The sequence below is a fragment of the Crocodylus siamensis genome, chromosome 1 (genome assembly GCF_052110815.1).
Source record: "Crocodylus siamensis isolate JL-2025a chromosome 1, ASM5211081v1, whole genome shotgun sequence".
Taxonomy (NCBI): Eukaryota; Metazoa; Chordata; order Crocodylia; family Crocodylidae; genus Crocodylus; species Crocodylus siamensis.
This window is the reverse complement of record NC_143395.1, coordinates 147,424,536-147,447,863: the sequence shown is the minus strand read 5'-3', so window position 1 is coordinate 147,447,863 and position 23,328 is coordinate 147,424,536. Positions and strand designations below refer to the sequence as shown.

The 23,328-nt window shown below is 39.4% G+C and overlaps 1 protein-coding gene across 2 annotated transcripts in view; it reads right to left on the bottom strand.

The window, feature by feature from the left end:
* The window catches only part of PRKD3 (protein kinase D3), a 64,463-nt gene that overhangs the window by 4,218 nt on the left and 36,917 nt on the right, over positions 1–23,328 (bottom strand). For both annotated transcript variants that reach the window (XM_090045087.1, XM_090045096.1), the window contains 12 exons: positions 21,428–21,505; positions 20,093–20,276; positions 18,194–18,317; positions 17,413–17,490; positions 15,404–15,680; positions 11,708–11,760; positions 11,048–11,120; positions 6,783–6,889; positions 6,048–6,209; positions 5,311–5,409; positions 2,583–2,850; positions 1,675–1,760 (listed from right to left, as the gene is read on the bottom strand). In XM_090045087.1, coding sequence (XP_089901213.1) covers positions 1,675–1,760; positions 2,583–2,850; positions 5,311–5,409; positions 6,048–6,209; positions 6,783–6,889; positions 11,048–11,120; positions 11,708–11,760; positions 15,404–15,680; positions 17,413–17,490; positions 18,194–18,317; positions 20,093–20,276; positions 21,428–21,505 — 1,589 coding nt within the window. The remainder of the gene's footprint in view (positions 1–1,674; positions 1,761–2,582; positions 2,851–5,310; positions 5,410–6,047; positions 6,210–6,782; positions 6,890–11,047; positions 11,121–11,707; positions 11,761–15,403; positions 15,681–17,412; positions 17,491–18,193; positions 18,318–20,092; positions 20,277–21,427; positions 21,506–23,328) is intronic.

The window sequence follows — 23,328 nt, the reverse complement described above, 5'->3', positions numbered from 1 at the left end:
CAAAACAGCACTGTTCTGTTTTGACTTGAGTTTCAAGGTTTGAACAGGACAGTGTTTTATTTTGAATTTCACTGAGTTGAAACACCTGTTCCATTTCGCTTCATCCAAACAGGCTGTCCCGACGTTTTGCCTGACCATCCCACTGGGGAAACGAACACAGCCCAGTGGGGCTGAGTTCCCATCTCTCTTTCCCTTGCTAGATTGGGCTGGGGATGGGAAGTCAGCCCAGCTGGGCTCAGTTCCTTTCCCTAGCTCAATAGTCGAACTCAGCCCACCTGGGCTGACTTCCCAACCCCAGCCCAATCATAGCACTGGGGATGGGAACCAAGCAAATCAGGCTCGGTTCCTTTCCCCAGCCCAATCGCAGCACTTGGGAGAGGAACTGAGCCCGGGTTCAATTCCCTTCCCCTGCACTGTGATCAGCTTCTCGCAGTCCAGCGGCGAGGGATGGGGAGAGCCAGGGCTGCACTCCCACGTGCTGCTGAGCGCGCAGCCCTGGTTCCCTGCCCCCCACCCCCATCTCCCACCACTTCGTTGCTGCCTTTGAAACGTGAAACATTTCAAAACTTTCGAAACATTTCAATTAGTCTCATTTTGTTTCAAGGCTGTTTTGAAGCCCTTGTTTCAATTCGATTTCACTGTTTCAAGCTCAAAATGAGTTGAAACAGTGTCGAATCAAAACAGCTGGCAAAATTTCACACAGCCCTAGAAGCCAAGCATAAACCACACTGGCAGTTTTCTCTCAACTCCATCCCCCAGCTACAAGTTGCCTCTTCTGGAATGAGTACAAATCATGTTATAAATTACACTTTGTTCTGTTCCTAAGATCCATGCACAAGCCTGGTGAAGCTGAGTGTATCAATAATTGACAGAACTGAGTGGAAAAAGAAGTGGGCTATAATGAGCAAAACTCTACATACTACTGTTAGATAGGAAATAAAGTAAGTCTGGGACAGACCAAAAAAACTGATACACTATTGTCTTTCCAATTATAGGCTGGCCCTGCATATAAACTGATCTCAGATTTTCAGGTTTAATTTTTGGAAGAATATCCTCTCCTCACTACGCAAGTCACTAAGTACAGATAAAATCCTTGATCAGTTACCCAGCCATTGAGACCTTTCCCCACACAAGCTGAGCTCACCATCTTGCAGCCACTGTAATTAAGCACTCATAAGGACACTCACTATTGTACAGAGTAGATGACAGTACGGCACTATTATGGGCCTGCTGCAGTTATCTGCTCTGCCATCACTATGACCAACCACTGTGGCCCCAAAAGGAGCCATGAGTTATCTTCTCCTATGTACAACAGTGCCATATTCTGGTTACAGGTCAACTCTATGCAAGTCAAGGGTGTTTTTATAGGTCTTTTGAAGGGGAAAAGGCAGACCTCTAATGAGAACACTACAGTAACCCTTGAAAGTACAAGGCAAGAATCCTATCAACATGATGAAGGAAGCCATCAGGAGATGGAGGGTTCCCAAAGATGAGGGGGGAGAAGGAATGGGCACATTCAATGTTAAAGTGTTATCCTAGTTGCCGCCTCAGTGGTTACAAAGCATGGCAGTAGTATTTTAAACATAAAATCAATCTTTTATAAAGTTCTCTGAATCTAAAATGACAGACATACAGCTCTTAGCCTAGCAAATAAAAGAGACATTAAGTTTCTACCTGTAGCCATGGGTGACTAAGAGATTTGTCAACACTGAAACGTTTCCTCATCTTCACTTGAAGCAGATTGTTGATTAAATCAATGGCTGGAAGGAAGAGACAATAATAAAAAAAGTTCAGCAATTTTACAGCATTAATACAAAATTTATTTATAGTACGTGCAACACCAAAATGGTGACCTAAAATATATACCCTATCTTTATGAAGCTGAATCATACCAATGATTTCTAAGACTTAACACAAGTGATAGGTCCAAGCATGAACAATCCTAAGCCTTGGTGATGTTTGGCTTTAGATCTGCATATTCTGGTTCATCCACTTCATTAAAAAGACTGGACCAAAACTCCAGATACAAACTACCCTGGACTTAAGATTGCTCCGGAGCAAAATTCCAACTATATGCAGATATTTTATATGTATCTGTATATCTGAATGTACATACACAGTTGTACTTAAACAGTCAATAACATATTTTAAAATATGAAACAACATGTAGCCTTGCAAAATGTAACCTTTTATTGGCTTTCAGAAAAGATACACATCCTTAATTCTAGTTCTCCTGTTTTTAACCTCAGCAAAGTTATCCAAGCTATATTTTTTTCCATAAAATAAGCTATTGTGTCAACTTTTATCAAAACACTTTCTGAAAATCTGGATATTAAATCCATTGGTCCCTCTCTTCACAAGAATAATACTTAAATGTAATTACATTTAAACAAGATTTTTCACATCTATTATATTACTTTGCCAGAGAGTCATTAAGCTGTCAGCAATTTTCACACTTCTGTGGGACTCAAACTCATAATACAATTCAAAAACAATTAATTAAAAAAAAAAAAAACCAAACAAACTATACAATATAACAATTTTAAAGAACATATTATAAGTGTTCTCTCCAATTTCTTTACCTTCGCTAGAAATTTCCTTCCAAGGGTTTGGTGGATACATAAATGCTGCGTTTTGGATTTGATCATTTATATCTTCATCCTCGTTAAATGGGAATGTACCACTAAGGCTTACATAGATGATAACTCCCACTGACCACATATCCAGAGAGCGATTGTAACCTTTACTCCTGAGCACTTCAGGGGCAAGATAAGCAGGGGTTCCCACCACAGAGCGCCTAAAAGACTTTTCACCTATGATGCGGGCAAAGCCAAAGTCACACAACTTCACCTGTAAAAGTAGCACAGAACCGTTAAACTGACAATCTTCTGGTTAACTTCACAGATGTTTGAGTGCCCAAAAAAGAGACCCCTGGCATAAATTATAATTCTGGGGTGATTAGAGTATTAATCATGCAATAAAAATGGCAACTGGCCACAATTTCATCATATTTATGATAGCACAGAACACCAAACCAGCCACAAAGATATTACTCAAAAAACATCTTTGTGGCTGGTTCGTATGGCACCATAAACTGAATGTGTGGAATGCCCCATCACCCCAATACTGACAATCAGTTGATAGTCCATGTCAGGATGCAGGCTTACCAGGACGTGGCACCTTGGAAAGCCTTGCTCTACAGCCTGCAACCTTTAAAGCTTTTTATGGTGCCAGGTCCTGGCAAGGCTCAGGACATGAAGCAGCTCTGGGGGTCTGGCACACAGACAGCTCCTTCCTGGAGGTGGGGAGATGACACAGCCCATCCTCAGCTGCATACACCAGTTTGGAGGAGGCGCCTGACATGAGAAGTGTGTGTGGGGGGGGAGGCGCGGAGGAATGCTCCCCCATCCCCAGCTGCTCGTGCCAAGCAGCTCTTTACATGGAGCAAGTGCAACCAGGAATGGAATAGCTTTCCCATCCCCAGCCGCACAGGCCCCTTTAAAAATGGATCAGGCACGAAGAAGCATCTCCCATCTGCTGCTGCCTGCACTAGTTTAGGGAGGCCCCCAACATGTGTAGTGAGGAATGGGGAAAGCTCCCCCATCTCCAGCTGCATTTGTCTGTTAAAAGAGCTGGTCAGTGTTAGCAGCTGGGGATGAGGGAGGTACATCTTTAAACTGGCTTCCGCACCTCCAGCTGTGGCATGGGGGGCACCATGAGCTCAACATCAAGGAGCTTCTCCCCAGTGTCAGGCTTACAATGCTTGGGAACATATAAAAGCATGCAGGCATTCAGCCAGGGCTCCCAGCTGCACACATGCTTTTTAAAAGTCCAGGGTGTCACGGATCCAACAACTGGGGAGGGTCTGCTTCCATGTTCAAAGTGAGGTACAGCCCCTCCCCACATGCTGGCATGTGATTGGGGTTTGAGGAAGTATGTCCCATTCCCACTGCTACACAAAGCATGGTGTCTGCAATTTGGGGAATAGGGTTTATACTTTTTCAGACTCTAGTCACTCAACTGCCTTAGCATCTACCAGCAGCCAGAGTGTGGTACTTAGCATTAGTTCTGTCAACATATTTAACAAATCAGACATATTGGGGGAAAGTATTATGAATAATATTAGTGCTGCATTATAGAATGATACACAAAGTTAGCCTGCTACAAAAAAATCATGCTAGTTAGAGGAACTAAACTATTAGCAGTTTGTATTCTGTTCATGCCTCCGGGTCCTAACCAAGATCAAGGAATGACCCACTGATCAGTCCCTATCAGAATGTTAGCCAGACCCAACCAAGGGGGACTTTCAACCTGCATCTCTGACTTCTTAGCCCACTGCTCTAATCATCTCACCACAGGCTAGCCATTATCAGTCTCCTCTCTAGCATTTCTTTTTGAGCCATCCCATTGGGCATTCACAAGAGGGAGATATGTGGGGTAAGGAAGAACAGAGTGAGCTTGAGGGTGAGCTTGTGTGGCTCAGCAAAAAAGGGTCTTGATCTGGAAGCAGGGAGTGAGGGGTGTTATTTTCTTGCCTAATTCCTTGTTCCTGGTGAGGCAGAAACTTCCCCACTGCCCTGTTCTCCATGTATCAAGTATTAAATGCAAAGTGCAGTGGCTCAGCTTCACAAAGAACACTGGAAAGGAGACTAGATAATACCTAACCTGTGGTGCTGTGGTAATAGAAGGGAAGAGGCAGAGAGAGGCAGGTCCAAGGGGGAGGACACCTAGAACCTGACTGTCCTACTTCTTGGTCAAGTGTCATAATCACTCAGCCATTTCGACCAAAATATGTGACGGCCCTCCTTTGTCTCTCCCCCACACCCATTAGTTATGGTTTTCTGGCCAGCTACATGTTCATGACTTCCCCATCCCCAGCTGTACCATGAGGGACAATACATCCAAGCAGTACATACAGGTCAGGTGTGCTTACACATCCATGCACATACCTAGGCAGCCCATAGTCTATTGTGCATATTCAGTCTGCATGTGAATGCTTATGTATCCACACTGTAAGGGTAACAATCACAACCTGTGTGAAAGCACCAAAAATCCACTTACACAGCTAGAAAGCTCTCATTTAGATTGGAATCTTATTTCCCTTTACACACTGAAGGTCAGGCACAGTACTTAAAGAGAAGAACAAACTAAACTAAATTCAGGCAAATTCAAGTAATTCTAGCTAGATTTTGGCTGCAATCAGCATAACACTGCCACGTGACAGGCTAATTTTGAATCCTCAAATCCAAAAAAATTAACAGCAAAAGGAGATTAACAGCAAAAGGAGATATTAGTTAAACCTTTACTCACTTGAGGGAATGGCTCTGCTGATGCTAGTAGTACATTTTCCGGTTTTAAATCACAGTGCACAATATTTTTGAAGTGTAAATTTCTCAAAGCAACAAGTATCTAAAAAAAGAGAAAACACATTTTCAGAATTAACAGAGGCACAACAAGTGCAAGCGTCTGGGCACTAAAGATGACATACTAAGTCAGGGTCAGCAACCTAGGGCCCAAAAGAACAATTTTATTTGGTGTGCAAAGCCCAGCTATTAGTGGTGATTCGCATGCACACAGGCAAGTCAAAAGCTCCAGCCCATTGCTCCTAAATGTAGCTGAGCCCTATAATAAGCAATGCAATAATTCAGGGCTGAAGACTTCAGTTTTTCAGCACATTGATGGAATACAAAGGTGTTTTTTCTTCTTGCTTCCCTAATCAAACTTTCAACTGGTGTTATTTTTTTGTTTTTTTTAAACCACACATACATGTACCTTTGAAAAAACTTAACTTTTGATGTCCCTTTAAATGTAAACAATTAACCTTAAAAAAACTACTAGTGAAGACTGCCATTCAAAATAAAAATCTGAATTCTTTTCACATCATTTCAACCTCTATTAGATATGAAGCCTACCATTATTGCTGTGTCCCCTGAAAAATAATGACTGAATCTAGACTATCCTTTAGGGTACATTCAGTTACTACACAAGCATAAGAGATCAAAATCTGCCTATGAAGTAAAGGGGTCAGACGGCAATGGAATACCAACCTGGGTTACCATGAATTTGGTTATTCGTTCTGGGAGCCTACTTTTCTCACTGGACAAAATCATCTCTAGCATATCTCCATGCAGCTTTTCCATCACAACAAAGACCCGTTCTGGAGTTTCAAACATACATTCCAGGTTTACAATCCCAGGGTGGTGCAAATTCTAGAGAAAGGTTAACATGAAGAATGTGAATCTCAGACAACTGGCTCTACACTTCATTGATACAAATACAGAAACAAAGTTCTGAATTACGATCACAAAAGCAAATCAATTGAGAGTTATATAAGAAACAAAGGCCTAAGACAAACAAATGAAAATATTTTAAGGTAGAAAGACTTAGCACATGAAGTGTTGGCAGGCTGACCATTGGAACTAACTGTTCTATTTAACTGAAATTATATCCATGGACTGTCTACAAAATAAGCCACTTCAAAATCAGACACAATTAGATAATACAGAGGTAAGAAGAAAATATATGGACAGATGGGCAAGAAAAGTAGCTATCCAAAAATCACATGAATTTGTCTGCTTCTTGGGGCAGTCACCAGTAAGCCAAGGTACATGTCACTGGGCCTAGTGACAGCAGCAAATAAACAGCAGCTAGCAAAAATGTATTGATTTTGCTGACAATCAGGCTCCCTGTTCTTTCAGGGTGGCTTGGCACATTAGTTACAAATCTACATTTTTTCTAGAACAATAAGCTCAAACGTATATTAAAAATGCATCTCCCTGTACCTGCAGAATGGCCACTTCATTGCGAAGCTGACTTTCCTGTTTTGTAGGGAATCTCATTTTATCAATGACTTTAATGGCCACATCTCTTCCAGTCTTCCTATGTTTTCCTGAAAGAAAAGTGACATCAGTTATCATATGGCTGAAATAATCATTGCTCTTTATAAAAAGTTACAGGGAAAAGGTATATTTTCCAGAAGTATAAGTGTTCAATACCTGCCTGACACGAGTCTGACAAGTTCTAATCCTGAAATGCAGGCATTTTCTGTGCATACTGCTTTGCTGTCTAGTCTACACATTGATAAATGGTACACTAAGTAAAATTCTCTCTTATGCAGATGACCTATACATCATTAATCCCACATGAAACTACAAAATCCCGGCTCCCACTTCCAGGCTGATGTTCATGGCAGGAATGGCTATGAGGAAACAGTAGGAATCCTCTCTTGTGTTGTTCCAGAGCTCAGAAAGAATACTTTTACAGTGTGCAGGAACCTACCATAAAGATTTCATAGACATCAGGGCTGGAAGGGACCTCGGGAGATCATCGAGTCCAGCCCCCTGCCCAAAGGGCAGGAAGTCAGCTGGGGTCATAGGATCCCAGCAAGATAAGCATCCAATTTACTCTTGAAGGTGTTCAATGTAGGTGCTTGAACCACCTCCGCTTACAAGCCTACACATATCACCATTCCCCCCCGTCTTCCACGTTCTCATACAGGTACTTAAATGCCTGCCTCTGACTTAGCTGGTACAAACTCCAGTGCCAGCAAGGCAGCACATCCTTATGCAGACGCAGAATACATGAACTAGAAAGGAAATGGATAAGTGCCAGGGAGCAACATTATGTACAAGCTTAACCTCGAGTAAGAGTTGTATGCATGAAGGACAACACAGCATTCCCCAGGAGATACAACACCATCATCAAAAACACTGACTTGAGGTTAGGGGAAGCATGTAGGTGCTGGGGCTGCACCACTCAAGTGGAATTTATACCAATTCAAGGTGAAACAGCCTGCCTTGCCTTACAGAGAAGAAATGTTTCAAGTGCTGAGTGTAGCTGTCTACCCAGTTTCGCTCCCCGCAACCCGCTGTACCTACACCAAGCTGTTTTCTAAAACATCAAAATTAAGCTCTTAATTAAGAGGCAATGTTAATTAGATCAGACACAGGAAAAACTAATAATCTAACAAATTAATATTAAATCTAGAATGAGTTTGTAACAAAACAAGAACATGGAAATATCTGCTCGAAAGTGCTGAAATCTTTCAGAAAAGTATACAGAAAAATATACAACTGTAGTGAGAAAGGCATAGAGAATGCTATATACATTGTCAGACATACGCTACAAGGTCGCCAAACTACAGTCACATAAAACAACCTAGCTAGTAATTCTGTATTCGGTATGGGTGGCCTTGACTTACTCAGGTTATAGCAAGTTCATGAAGTAATCAACATGACACTGTACCTGCCTTAAAAATTTACATATAAATAAATGATCAAAAGCATAAGCTAATTTCCACTGGACAAAATGAGGTCAATGTAATGAAGACCTGATTCAAGTTCCAACTGCCAGCAAGGCAATCAATCAGTGATTGCAAAACAAAATAATTAAGGCAGATTAAAAGGTCTATGAAAATGTGATGTAGCCTAGAATGACAGAGGAAAAAGTTTTGCGTGGATTTTAAAATACCTATTTGCACTTTTTTTTTTGTTATTCATTATCAATACTAAACAAATCCTTGGGTGACAGGAGCCACAGAAATAAATCTAAAAATTACAGACCTCCACAGGGTTAAAAATATCTAACAAATGCCAAGGAAGAGATCCTAGCTCTACTAGATAGTACATTATGCCAAAGTGCAAAAGAAATAACATCAATAGTAGACTAACACAAAAACCAAAATATAAACATTAAACTTCAGACTATATAAGCAGGTGACCATTAGACTGACAGATATGTAGTACAGGAGGATAAACTAGAGTTGCATGAACACAAAAAAGAATTAATATTAAAAATGCAGGTTCAAAACCATTTTAATGCATAGGCCTTGAATTTGAGAGTGCTAGCAAACCTTTCTACCAGTCAATCTTCCCCTCTATTCCTCAGTATTTTCAACTCCTTTAATTCCTGTTTCTTCTAATTGTTTAGAGGGGACAAAAAGAAATAAAATTATGTACTGTGTTCTGCAAAAAAGAGAAGGGGTCTCCATTCTAAGCAGTAAATGGAGTGCCTTAGTAAAACTCTCAAATCCATGGGTTTATAACAATGAAAACAATGCCTTAAATTACTCATTGAACATTATTTTGAAGCAAGTAGAACCAAGTTTTTATTTCATTAAAAAAATAATTTTATATGAGGCTATGAGAGGCAACCTGTACTGTCAGCAATAAAGGAATACAGTATAATCAATGCAGTCAGTATGCAGCACTAATATTAGATTACTGTTATGGGCTCTATCATTTTCTTGTATTTTTATTATCCTAAGATAAATTGTAAATGATGTAATTGAAGAATCTGAACAAATGTTTTCATCTGAACATTAAACGTGTCAGCCACAGAATCAAGGAGCAACTGTACAAAACATCAAGGGAGTTATATACAAAGGACAGAATAACTGTGGGAGTAAGCCAGAAAGTGAATACAAATATAGTTTAATTGTCTGTATTTGTATTATAGTCATTCATCCCCTGGTCCATATTTTAAAGGGACTCCTTTATGTACAATATTGCACTTTAGAGACTCAAAAAGGCAAAAAGTTTTTGGATTAAGCAACCAGCCTGTTAATGTACATCTCTATCACAAAAACTTGCAAAATAAGGAAAAAAATTTAAGCAGCACAGCTAATACACAAAGGTAAAGTCACAATGCTTCCTTGACAAAGGAGACAAAATGACAAGCGGAAAGAATGGTTGCTGCCTTTAAATTAATCATTAATTATTCATTATTCTTCTGCCTCCCTCCTTGCTTTCTGGCAGATCGAACTCTTTGGTATTGGAAAAGAATGCATGAGATAAAAGAAATTCAGATCCTGTTTTATTTTCTAAGATTTCTTCATGCTTTTAATATTGCAAACAAATTTAATGTTGCAGGATAATCATTTTGTTTATAAAGTGACAACAGAACTAAATCCAGATCCTAAAATGTAGACCTGTGATGAAAACAATTATGCTTAACATCTCCCTGTGCTGCTGAAAGGACTGAGAAGTAGTCTCAAATGCTATACATGAACCTATGCCATTAAAGAATGCAATTACAAAACCACACAATTTATTTCTCAGTTATTGTACTAAAGATAAGCACAGAAACAGGAGACACAGTGAAATGTATTATTTAAAAAGTATTGCAAGAAGGATACAGGAAACAAGGTGAAAATATTTTTTTCCCCTTCTGAGCATAAGAACTTCAGGTACAACTTACTACAGTTTTCAGTTTTACAATTTACACAAATACTGATTTTTCAGACAAATGCAACTAACTTGACTGCGTCTCAATAAGTATAACTTTTTATGTTGAATTTGCACACATTAGACATCAAGGGATTCAGCCCTATATGATATAGCTAGCTTGAAGTTAACATTTTACCTTTTTAAAAAACCAAAATGGAACCTGTCGAAACAACGTACAAAATACAGTAGATTCCAAGCCAAAATTGTAGTTTGTTCTCAAGTCTATTCAAATACTAAGTAAACCCCACTAAATATTTTTTAAAGATAAAACATTAAGCTAATTTAAAAATGGAGTTACATGGAACACAGAGCTGTACTCTGAAGGTACTATATCTAAAGAACAGATGCAACTAAACCAGGGCTGTCCAGTATGCAAGCTGTGGACTACATACAGCCCACAGGTTCTTGCCTAGAGCATTTGCCCCCTCCCTCCTCTGGCTTCAGCTTCCTGTCCCCACTTCTACTTCTAGGAGTGGTGCAACATGGCTCATGGGGCCCCTGGAGCTTATGGGTCTGGGAGACCCAGGGCTACAGCACAGTACAGTAAGAGGAGGAATGGGGTGCCAGCAGCATGCAACCTGGGGGAATCGCAGGCTCCAGATATAAAGTTGGACAGCCTTAATCCAAAACAAAAGATGTGTCACGGGTATTTTTTTTACATTAAAAACTATAGCAACAGAACTGTATGCCACCAAGACAACTTAGTTATGAGTACACAGATACAAAATATTTAACTTTATAGAAAGGTATCTAAACAGATACACTGACCAACTATACTGCCAGTATGAGTAAATAAATAATGAGAACCTACAGTAACTTACCTCCATATACAATGCCAAACTGACCAGAACCCAGCACCTCATCAGCAAAGATCTGGTACACAGAGCTGATATCCTATTGTATGAAATACGTAAGCTATAAATATCATGAGTAAATCAGAGAACAAACATCCATTCTAAGATTCATTGGTACTGGTTAAATTATGCTAAAATAACTTTATTAACAAATAGCTTAAAAAATTCAAACACTATGCTGAACGGTCAGAACTCCACAAACTTCAGTAAACCTATGATAATTTACACCAGCTGAGAATCTGCCACTCTGAATTAAACAGAGTAAGACATAGTTCAGAGAAAAAAAGAGAAAAGAAAGGATTATTTTGTACTGATACCCATACCCAGTTTCCATCCAATTATTCTGAGAATTTATGGATCTCAACTTTCTCATTCCTCCCATTCTTTTTCTGAAACTAACTCCATTTGTTCTTGGGTTTTCATAAAAGACAGTCAAGCAAGCAGTTAAAAACAGGCTGCTAACATTCATTATCCTTTACTAACGTCTCCATCCCTTAGTGAAGGAGATTTATCAAGCCAGAGTATTTGGAGCACTACTCCAAAGCTTAAGTAAACTTCCCCTATTTTGTATGCCACATTTAAGAAAAGTCTGGGTATATAACATTATTATTTATTTCTGAGACTCACCACATTCTCTTGGATCTGGCAATTTGAAACAGAGATGCTGAGAGATAATTCCTCTGGAATAAGAAGGAAAATATACTACCATAAGAGAATAGCAGAAAAAGCTTTGTTAACGATTAAAAATCTTTGCAACTGAAATCCAGAAACGTTGCCACAGTGAAAGAATGTATCCCAACATTCTGCAGGAATATCACATTCAGATTCAAATGTGAGTACTCATGTTGATTTAGGTAAAGTGGTCTTGGGTTGAATTTCTGCAACACATTTTTTGGAAAAGCACTAAAATGCCAGCATTGAGGAAAACAGGTAGAAAATGTAGCACAATTTACACAGGCTCAGGAGCTGGGAACTGAAGCTGATCATGACCTACTGACTGCTTCATTAAATCAAGTGACACTCAGATTTTCAGGTAGTGAGCTAGACAAAACAGGGAAGCATGTAAAAAATAGCATTTCCTTTGGTTAAGAAACTAAGTAACAGCAGAGTCAAGAAAGGCATAGGTTCTTCTTTATTATATTCATCTATTCTAAAGCAAGCTATAGAAGATCCCCATTTAGAAAATAACGGAAAAATCTCTCTCATGTTTGGCAGATAAAGGACACCATAAATCCCCTAGATTTAAGGAAGCCTCTAAAAGATGCGATGAGAAGCACTTAGCAAGTTTAAAAAAATAACAGACAATTGATAATTAAGAGTACATAGAATTTCTCATCAGGCAACCAACTTAAGCTATGGCAAGAATATAATCATATGATGCATAGGCAAAAAAACTAATTCAGGAAAAACTGCCTTGCCCTTAGACTCCAAAATGGAAGTCAAGCTTCTCAGACAAAACAAAAACCAAGTTGATCCACAGTGAAACAAATTCATGGATAGTATACACAAATAAATATGGTACTGTTATCATACCATCTATCACTCAAAAATGGCCTTTGGGAACACAGTCCCACAGCCCAAAGAGGAAGCCTGCTGCTGCTTTTCTAACCATCCATGTTCCCCTGAAAGCAAGGCTCTACTGAGCTAACATGGTAACAAACACCAGCTCACAGGAATTAATTTCCTGTTAACATTACAGCTGAAAACTGAAGAAATTGTGGTTCAATTTCACATTTGCACACTGGTTGTTCTCTTCTACTTGAGCAGGTTAGGCTTCAGTATTCAATTTAGATCAAGAAACAGAAGCACTCAGGAGAAGAAAAATAAGATATACTCTTCCTGAACTTGGGAAAATAAAGTAGATTAAGTGAAGAATAATGATTGCAGAATTCCTGTTACTAAGACCATTGAATAGCCAAATGCAAGAAAGCCTGAACAGTAGGCACATCTACACAAGACATTTACTGTAGAGTAGGCTGGCTCTGTAGTAAACATCTTGCATCTACGCATGCGGTCCTTTTGGGCCACAGGAAACTAATTAACTCCACAGCAGGATAGTACTTGTAAATACAAGTGTGCACCACACATGTAGACGCTGATGCAGCTAACTGGGACACATGGGTGCTTCAATGGGGAGGTTGCCTGCTGGCTAGTCCCACACTAGAGCACCGTCGTGCCCCAGCCAGTTCTTCTGCACCATGCTGATCTGGGTCAGGGCAGCCCTGGGCTGACAGCCTGAACCCCTGGGCTCACCGCCAACCAAGCTACTCAGACCCAGCTCAATGTGCTACAGTCCCACGTGCATGTGTAACTGCACTATCCAGGAGTAATAAACTCCAGTGTGATATATGCTGGAGTTTATTGCTGCATGCTAACAGCACATGTAGACATGCCCAGTAAGAAATTGGACTGGTCACCATAAAACTGATGGTGACCCACTATAGAACCCTCCCAAAAACAGATCCTACAAAACATACAAAAACCAGACTGACCATTCTCTATTCAATACACATTTGAAGAGACACAAGAATTCTACTTCATGCCATCATTAATTTATACTCAAAATATTCTTCTCAAGAGCTACTTCTACTCATATAGTACCATACTGAATTCTCCTTCCCCCAACTCTTCCACTTTAAGTCTCGTCATACTCCTTAAAGAGAGTTCTGTCACTCCACATACACTGAGACCTGGAGAACTATCTTTGTAAAGACATGCCCTATGATCATCAATGAATAAAAGATGCAACTACAAGGACCTTACTTACATACAAAAATACTAGACCTATAATGCACATGTAAACAAAATAGTTTGCCTCCTAGACAATTAAGGATTTTACACCTGATAGATCAACAGCTGTATGTCTATATGCAGCCATTATTTTTTTTAGTTTCTATTGCCAGATTAATGACTACTTTCACCAACAACTCATTTACTAACAGATTTTCAGAATATATCATCTTATCAAGAAAGCTATATATTGTGTATATGTGCACATGTGTGTGCACACACAGACACGCACACTTTTTTTTTTTTATATACATGAAGTTTGGATACTATATATATTACTTCATGGGTTCTCAAACTTTGTAATACCATGACCCCAAGTGCTGGATGGCGGTAGGGGACGGGAAGCTCACACAAAGCAGCCGCTGATGTGCACCACTTTCCCACGCATACCCCCTTGGAAGTTTGTGGCCCCCTTTTAAGTTGCTCACAACCCCCCCGGAGAGTCGCAACCCACAGTTTGAGAACCCCACTATTACTTAATTGCCTGTTGGGGGAGAGCACATTTTCAATACCAAAAAAAGACTCTAGTCTTTATTAGTATTTTGAAGGAATTCATTTTGAGAAGCTGGCTTATATAGAAAGGCTGCTTGGAATGCTTTTTTGGACTAAAAAACTAATCCCCCAATTTAAATACCAATACAGGTCTTTGTTAAACCTCATGCTAATCCCTCATCATTATTTGTGTTTTCAGGATATGCCTTCCCTTCTTGCTTAAAAGCTGATAGCTGAATGCTGCTGCAGACATCACTAACCGTGCAGAATAAGCAGGTATCTTTGTAGCTAGAGATTTAAAGAAGGAAGAGAAGGGAAGCACCAGCAACAGAGAACAGTGAAGGGGAAGCTCAGGAGAGGGGAAATAAACTAGAGAAGGGGTAAGAATGAATGTTTTTACCAAGCTGCTGCGAAGAAGCACTTGAAGAGACAGACTGGAATGTCTGATTCAGAGCGGCAAGGACAGTGAATCTGATCCTCTGCTAGAGAAAGAAGGGGGCAGGGAAAAGAAGGGCGATGTCTTCCTTTTGCCCTTTTAGTACCCACAGCACAGCAGGAGTTCCTTCCACCACTGGAAACATTTACTTCCCACCATCAGCTCCTTTCCATCTTCCAGCATATAGAATTTACAAGGGCATTGTAAGATTTGAAAGGAATGATAAGAGAAGTCTACCAAAGAAGATCTGAATCCAATAAATTTAAATGAGTAATACCCCATGTTTTACTATTTATATTATAAATACTGTAGTCAAGGATCTGCATTACATTCATAAGCCACATGTGAATTGTATACTCTTACAATAAAGGTTCTCCCATATGTGTTCATAATGAAAATATTACAGATTCTTGACTACCATTTAATGCTACATAAGATGAAAAATTCCCAGTTAAAATGATAAAATTCCATAAGTTCATAAAAAGAAAGTCCCAATTCACCAAACATGTGCTTAGCATTAATTATGTGCATAAGTGCCTTGAAATGAAGCCTATACCAATTACAGCTTGAGTATAGGAACAACAGTGCCTTGTCTGCCTGCTTACTGTGATCTTTTCCTTGTCCTGGTGCAGTGCAAACGCTAGCTTGAGGAGTGACTGGCATCAAGGCCTGACGAATGGCTTTCTCCCAGCCCTGAGCTACGTCAAGTCCAACTCCGGTGGCAGCAAGAACAGGACTGTGATGGCTGCTGCCAATGTTTTCGCCAACAAAGTACACCATGGTGTCAGTGATGATCTCAAAACAATGTGGGTTGCTGCCCTGCACCATGTTTGAGAAATCTCGAGGCTGAATCACCTGGAGAATTTCTGAAAGTGGAATCTCCTGAAGAAAAATATGAAGCATTAAGAAAAACAGGAAGTGTACATGTATCTATAACATACTGGTGCACAGAACTTTAAATAACAAGTTAAAAGCCACAACAAATTAACCACATGAGTAACTGTAAGTGTCAAGCTCCATATTGCTACCAACTCCCCAACCTTCCCAAACTGTTCTGTACTTGGCCAGAAGGAATTCTAAGCTTGCTTCTGATCCTGTTTGATACACTTGGTATTTAACCAGGACTGCTATGAGCTTAAATAGAAGCACATTCCAGATCAGTAGCATGGGATCAGGTAACTTTTTGCTTTCATACATAGCAATATTGCTTTAAATTTGGACCAGTGAATTCAGTGCAGAAAAATATATACAAGGTAACACCATTTTTTTCTTGAAGAAGTTACAGTCTAACTAAGATGACACAACAAGTAAACATGACAAGGAATGGTGAAAGGAGAGACAAGGGGAGCAATAATAAAGAATGTGGTTACACAGGGTAGCTCATGAGCACAACTTCACAGGTCTGATTTCATTATTTTTTTAATAAAACAAATCATTGCTACATTAGCAATCCCCACTGTTCCTCTACCTTGCCATTATCAACTGGCAATTTCCAATAAGATGATGGTAGAAGTGGTCTTGGGGAAGAGATTTTAAAAAGAAGTGGTTTTAAATTTCCAGACTAGTTAGGGGAGGGTATTCCATGCTCATGTGAAGGTACCAGCAAAGATGCTTGAAAGAATAGACAAGCAGGTGAACTAGGTTGGCATTGCAGGAGTAAGAGGGAACAACAAGATACAAGAGTAGAAAAGTATGGCAGGCAAAACTGTGAAGGGTTTTAAAGGTGAAGACAAAAAGGCCTGAACTTAAGTGATAGAAAACAGGGAGTAAGTGAAAGGTTTCAAAAAGGCAGTGCAGTAACAAGGTGGGAGCAACAGGCAAAGAAGATAACCTTAACACATGTGTGTTGAAAGTGGGGCAACATAAATGTCACAAATGTCCAAGAGGAGAAGACTGTATTGGTCAAGAAAAGGATGAGGAGGACCTGGATAAGAATTGTAGCTGTTTGCACAGGTGAAAAGGCTGAATCAAAGACCATACGGAGAAAGAAACTGCAAGATTTGGACAATTCTTAAAGGTGTAGGGGAAGAGAGAAAGATAAATTATTTGTTTATATTTTAATTAGAGACATTTCAAGTACCTTACCACAAAATACACGACTATATTAATGCCATGCTAAACTTATTTTTAAGCCTCCATTATTAAAGGGCTACACAACATGGTATAACTACAAAGATGACATTTGCTAATCTTGCTTAGATGTTCCTCCCAGCTTTACAACTGCGATTTTTTTGCTCAGGAACTTTAAAATAAACATATGGGCACAAAAACTTTACAGTCAACATCTATGGTAGGAGAAAAATCCTAGCCTTTAGCTAACTTCTTGCCTTGTTAAACTCTCCAAAATATTGTTCAGATAAACTGTTCAGAGTACTACATTTTCTTAACAAGATTTTTAACAGTAAACAACTAAAATAACTGAGGGATAAGTGTTAATTTTTGAGGTGCTAGTACTGACTCTTCTTATCTCTGACCTTTGACAACTCATTTAACTTTTCTGCCTCAGCTCTGATCTGCAAAACAGGAATAGTAAATTTTCATTAGCGTGCTGCAAACACTTTACAACCCAGTGTTTGTAAAGTATCTTGGAAAACCAGAGTGTATTATAACTTACTTTATAATACTTTGTTCCAGATTCATTTTGAAATAGCGTGAGGCATTTGCTGTCCAGTCTCCAGTAATGTCTCTTTCGCTACAAGACACATAGCAGAATATCATAAGGCAAAAATGCAATGGCTAAAATTTCAGTTTCCAGACATTTAAATTTTTACAGAAGCTTCACGGTACATACTGCCAATGGAAATCAAACGAGATGGCTGCTTCATTTGCTGGATGAAGTTGAGTAGGTTCATCTAGCAAATGAGTAGTAGAATAACCTACATTACTATGGAATTATAATTCTTTAAGTTCACATGCATATTGATCATTGTTAACTAATCTGTTTCACTGATCATAATTTTAATATGTCTGTATGGTGGATATTGCTGGTTACAGTGGTGCCACTTGCACATAAATACAAAAATGTAACTGCTGAATAAAAAAGGGATGAAACAAGTAAACAACTTCATATACACAATTTATATTAGAATAATAGGATTTTCTTTAAGTATATTTTAAATATGTAGTTAAAATAAGGCAATTTAGAAACTTCTAGGGAATAGAAAACAAGACAAAAATACAGTTGAATTACCAGAATAAGCGTTTTGGGAACTCTAGAGTCTCACCACTATAACTTTCTGGCTATTGTGTTCTTGTAAATAAATACAAAAAAATAAATATATCAAATGAAATGAAATAAAATAAGAACATCTCTACATTTTAAATAGAAAGAAAATTCATTTATTAAATTTAAACAAGTGATCTTTGAAATACATAAGGAAACTCGAATTACTGACCAGGTTGTCTCTGCTGGTATAGTGAACCATCCATCCTTCCTTTACCATTGTACTGCTCTTCCTTTTTGTATGCTTGATTGACTGTACAACCCTCATTAATGGAATATTGTTGCTTGTTGATGGACTACGTTAAAGAAGTATTTATGATATAATTAAATAGTTAAGATGTAAAAATATATCACTACTGAAATATAATTCACCCGTGCTTAGGAAGACGCATCTTTTCTCATCTAAACATGCTATGTTTTGATAGGTAAAGGTCAACCTCTACATTAAAAAGTATACAGTAGTGGCATCCCTTTAATGAGTATCCAATGAATGAGAGGATTTGGGGGTCCAAGTAGGCATCAAAAAGTTCCTATTAGCTTCCCCAGTGCAAATGTTATGCCACTTATAAGATGTAAACATGCATCTTATAATAAGATGCAAGATAAGGCACAATTGACTAAAATGAAAATGATTAAAGAAATAAGGCTCTCTTATTAAGAGAAATATCAACTGAATGTTTTCCCCTATCTACCTTCACTAAAATTACAGTAATGCCATTAATGCTATATCAGAGCTGTCTAACTTCTAAGCGGCTGGAGGCCACTTGCATCCCCAACCATGTAACCATGCAGACCACATACCAGACCAGAAGACCCCCTCTACTTTATGCTGCTGCACCATGTGGAAGCCCAACGTGCCTTGCCACACAGGCCCCTGACACACCATGCAAGCTCCCAGTGCCCTATGGCTCTAATGTGCAGATAAGCCACAGATATGCAGACCTCCAGTGCATGTGGACATAATACATAGTGCAATCCCACCAGGCAGGAAGGAACTTCCACTGCATTGCACCAATGCATAGATGAGGCATAGGGTCCCCGAGTTCAGGCCCTCCAGCCACTGGCTCCCTCAGCCCAGTGGGCCATATCACTCTGCCCTACTCCCAGGGGGAGAGGCAGGCAGCTGAAGCTGGAGGGGGGGGATGGAAAGCCCACACTCTCTGGCAACAGCTACAACAGAGCAAAGAGGGGGAGCAGCATCTGGGCCAGGAGTCCAGGGGCTACAGTTCATCCCTTGGGGTCTCCATGCAGACCACCAACTGGACAGCCCTGGCCTATATTATTATTCTATTCCATGCTATTCTATTCAAACAATGAACCTACTTAAGTGTGACATAAGCCAAAAGCAATTTTAGATAAGACACCAATAAAATTTGTCTACCTCAGAGCTCCCATCTCTGAAAGTGGCTGTAAGACTGACAGGAATGGTTGTAAACATGGTTTAAGAGAATGAGGTTGATGTTATTCAATTTATGTAGAAAGTAAAAGTTAAACTTGAAAAAAGAAACAAGGCAAACAATGACCTGATGCAAGCCCTACAAAATATGCACATGCTAACAAATTTTGCCTTGCATGCTAACAATACCCTACCACCTAAGACATATTTACTGGTCAAAACCAAAACTTCAAAAACTAAAAATATCACTTTCATTAGTCTAGTTCACAAATAATTCAAATATGATTACTAAACTCATCCTCTATATAACTCATGTATTTATAGTAAGAATGAATTTAGTCCACGTCAGCAGCATAAAATAGGCATGAAGATCTTGGTTAGCATGGCATTGTCCATTAACTAAGCTGTAGTTTTAACCATTTTTCAATATGGAGATTCGCTTCTGTTTTGATAGCTTCTATTGCTAAAAAAAAGTCTGCATCATTTTTACGCTTTTAATTAACTTTGTTTTCAGCTTTACTTGAGACTAGAAATGTTTTGTAAAATTATCCAAATTAAAATATTTGGCTAGCCATAACAAACACTGAATTATGCAAAGGCATTGTTTTTCATCTGAGGCCTTACTTAACAGCACTGAGTTAAAGTGAGTCAGTAACTAATCAGGCTGCTGTTTACCTGATAGTTTTGACAGCTTCTTCATCTTTATCTACATCAAGATCAGATGGGTCCATAAAAAACATTTTGTCCTCTGGGGGAGAGGGTTCTTCTACATCATCCAAACCTCGACTGCCATCACTGTTCATTTCACTGCTGTCAACTTCCATTGGCATATCCAAATCTTGGCCAGGACTTGCAGGTTCTAGCAACAAAATAGGATTATTTTAAGCAAGTGAAAAGCAACAAAAAACACAGTCCAAAAAGGCAAAAAATTATCAATCCATAGATAAAAATAAAATGAAAATATATTTTAAAATTCTCAAACTCTTTATTAATTATGCACAAAGAATTAACATTTGTAAAGTGAAGCTTACAAATACATCAAATCAAGCAGAGTGAGGGGGTCACAGACAAAACAGTTCTCATAAAAGAACCATACAAAAAGTCTTGGGGTTCAATTCACTTGTTTATTAAGGTCTTTTTGTGCCACTCGCTTATGTGCTGGTACCAAATTACAGTGACTTGAGACAGCCAGTGGAGAATTTCTATGGCTACACCTAGTGCCACCTAACCTCCCACCCACATAGATGAGGGGTATTTTGGGAAAGGTTTGGGGTGGCTTGCAAAAAAGCAGGTGCAACAGAGCACAGCCAGCCACTCCAGAGCACATGGAGCCCCACAGAAGCAGCCCTGGGCTAGCTGCTTCAACAGGTCTCCACGTGCTGCAGAGCATCTGGCTGGGACGGGAGGATGTGTGGGGGCTGCCTGCCAGCGAGGCCAACACTGAAGCACCCTCATGCCCCAGCCATCCCCATCATCACCCACACATGCATTTAAGCACAGTAATTTACTGTCCTGTCAGATAGTACTTGTGTAAGACAGGACTATCCAACGGCACAGTAAATTAGTCTATACCGGCCTAATTGCCGCACATGTGTAGACAGTAATGCTTTACTGCACAGTAAATTAGTCTACTGTGCAGTAAAGTGCACGGGCAGACATGCCCAATGAGAAAAAGCAGTTGTTTTCATCCTTCATGGTAAACAGTAAGCAGACTGAGCACAATTTTAATTCATTTTTTTGCACAAAAACCTCTCTTAACTCCAGACTTCAAGAGAAAGCTCAAAGTGTATTGAGTTCGCCAAGAATTTGAATTTAAAATTAGTATTACAATGAAAAACCTTAAATCAATTACCTCATAGGTACAAATTTTCCTTAAAAAACAAAAAGTAACAAAAAGAAGGAATTTATCTTTAAAATATTCAGAGATGAAAAGACCAGGCAGTAACAAAGCCTGCATATTTTGTCAAGTCTCCAGAGATATGTCACTACGTGAAAATATTTTTTTCCTACCTCCATTGAAAACCACTTCTCCAAGACAGTCTCTAGGTACTTTAGAAGCACAACGTTTGTGACAGTTAAATCTACAATCTGAAATGGAAAAACACAGATTAATATTATATTATTATAGTTGAATTTGTATTCAGAAGGAACCTGTGAAATATCTATTATTCACTGATTTCACAAGATATTCATTGGTTTTGGGCTAGATTTTAATCATAGCATAAAAGCCAAAAGGCAGCATCAGCAAGCTCATGGCAAAATGATTCCTGACCTCAAGATACGTGAATTACCACCACGCAGTTTAATCACATGCTGACATCTAACAACATCTTTTCAATCTTTCAATCTTTTCCTTCCAGAAAATATACTGTTCCTTTCTTCTTCTCTGTCTCAATTTGTATATTCATATCCTCATTTAGTTTCTTTCCTGCTGTATTTTAAGTCTTTCGTTCTTTTTTCTCCACTCAGTCCCCCCCCTCCCTTGCTACTAAATGCTATGGGATCAAAGTTGGTCCCCCTCCATAGCTTTTGTTCGAAGTACTGCTATGGGTCTAAATATCTGTCCCTACAGTTGTGGCAGCCACAACACTATTCTGGAACTCAGTATTTCATCGCATCATTTTCTAGTTTACAATGCTATCCTACCATGACTCTCCAGTAACACCAGGCCTTGCTAAAAGTTTCCCTATTATCTCTGAGACGATGCACGAACCAACAATTTGGCCCTTTTCTGTTGCTCCTGCCCACCTGAAGCAAGGTACTCTTATTCAGACTTAAGAGAAACACCAGTGTCCTACTTTTTAAATTAAGTAGCTAGATTCTGGAACCTGACCACCAACCTCTTTAACAGTCTGAGTGCCTAGGGTGATCACGTCTGTGCAAACTGATCATTTCCCCTTTTCTCTAGGCTGTTTTCAGTCAAATTTGCAAATTTTCGTCACTTTCTTAGTTATGAACGTTTGGAAGTAGAGCACTGAAGACATTAAAAAAAATCCCAATATAAACCAAAGAAATTAAGAGCATGTCTACATAGTGGCAACAGTGTCTTAATCAAGGATAGCCCTAAACCTAGCCCATTCACTGCTCCTGCATGCTTCAAACTAGAGATACAACAACAGGGAGCTGCTCCAAGCCGCTGCTGAGACCTTGGTTTCCTGCATGTTTGACTTCAGCACCTCTGGGATAGTCGTCTCCAACTTCATTTTCAGATCTGGAGCATGCAAGTAGGAAAGGCTGAGGGTTAGCCCTGCTAAGACATGTTGGTCTAACAGCACAGCTATACCCCAGGACTCCCAGTGGTTTGCTTAGAATCCAAGTAGGAATTTTGGTGGTACTGAAGGATACAAATGCTTTACTGGAGGTTCAGAGGCCCAGAGGCTGATCAAAGAGTCCAACAGATTGGAAAGGGCTCAGATTCTCATCTATCTTTAAGATGTCAAAGTGATTCGCACAGTTTTTAATGCCACTTACATACATTAGCATTATTTTTCTAGGAGTATATGTAGCCACTCATATGCATATGACTGTTACAGGAACAGAGTGCTAACCTGTGTGAAAGTGGCATTTTTGGGACTTAGATGACCATACCTGGTCATCTAGATTAGTAGTCTCCAAACTTTTTTAAATCGCACACCCCTATCAGTAAAAATTTTTGAGCACGCACCCCCAATATATTTCACAATACGCTGAAAGCGAACAAATGAGTGAGGGCACCACTGTCAGCCTCTCTGTGTTGTGGAAATTGGTAGTCTGCAATCCGGCAGAGTTTGGGAATCACTCCATTAAGCCTCACCCTTTTCATTATGCATCTCCATTTTGGCCTGAAAAATCCCTAAGCAATTAGTCTTGGAATAGCATATGCACAGAAGCAAGTCAGAATGACTACCTAAATGCCTCACCAGCACCTAATC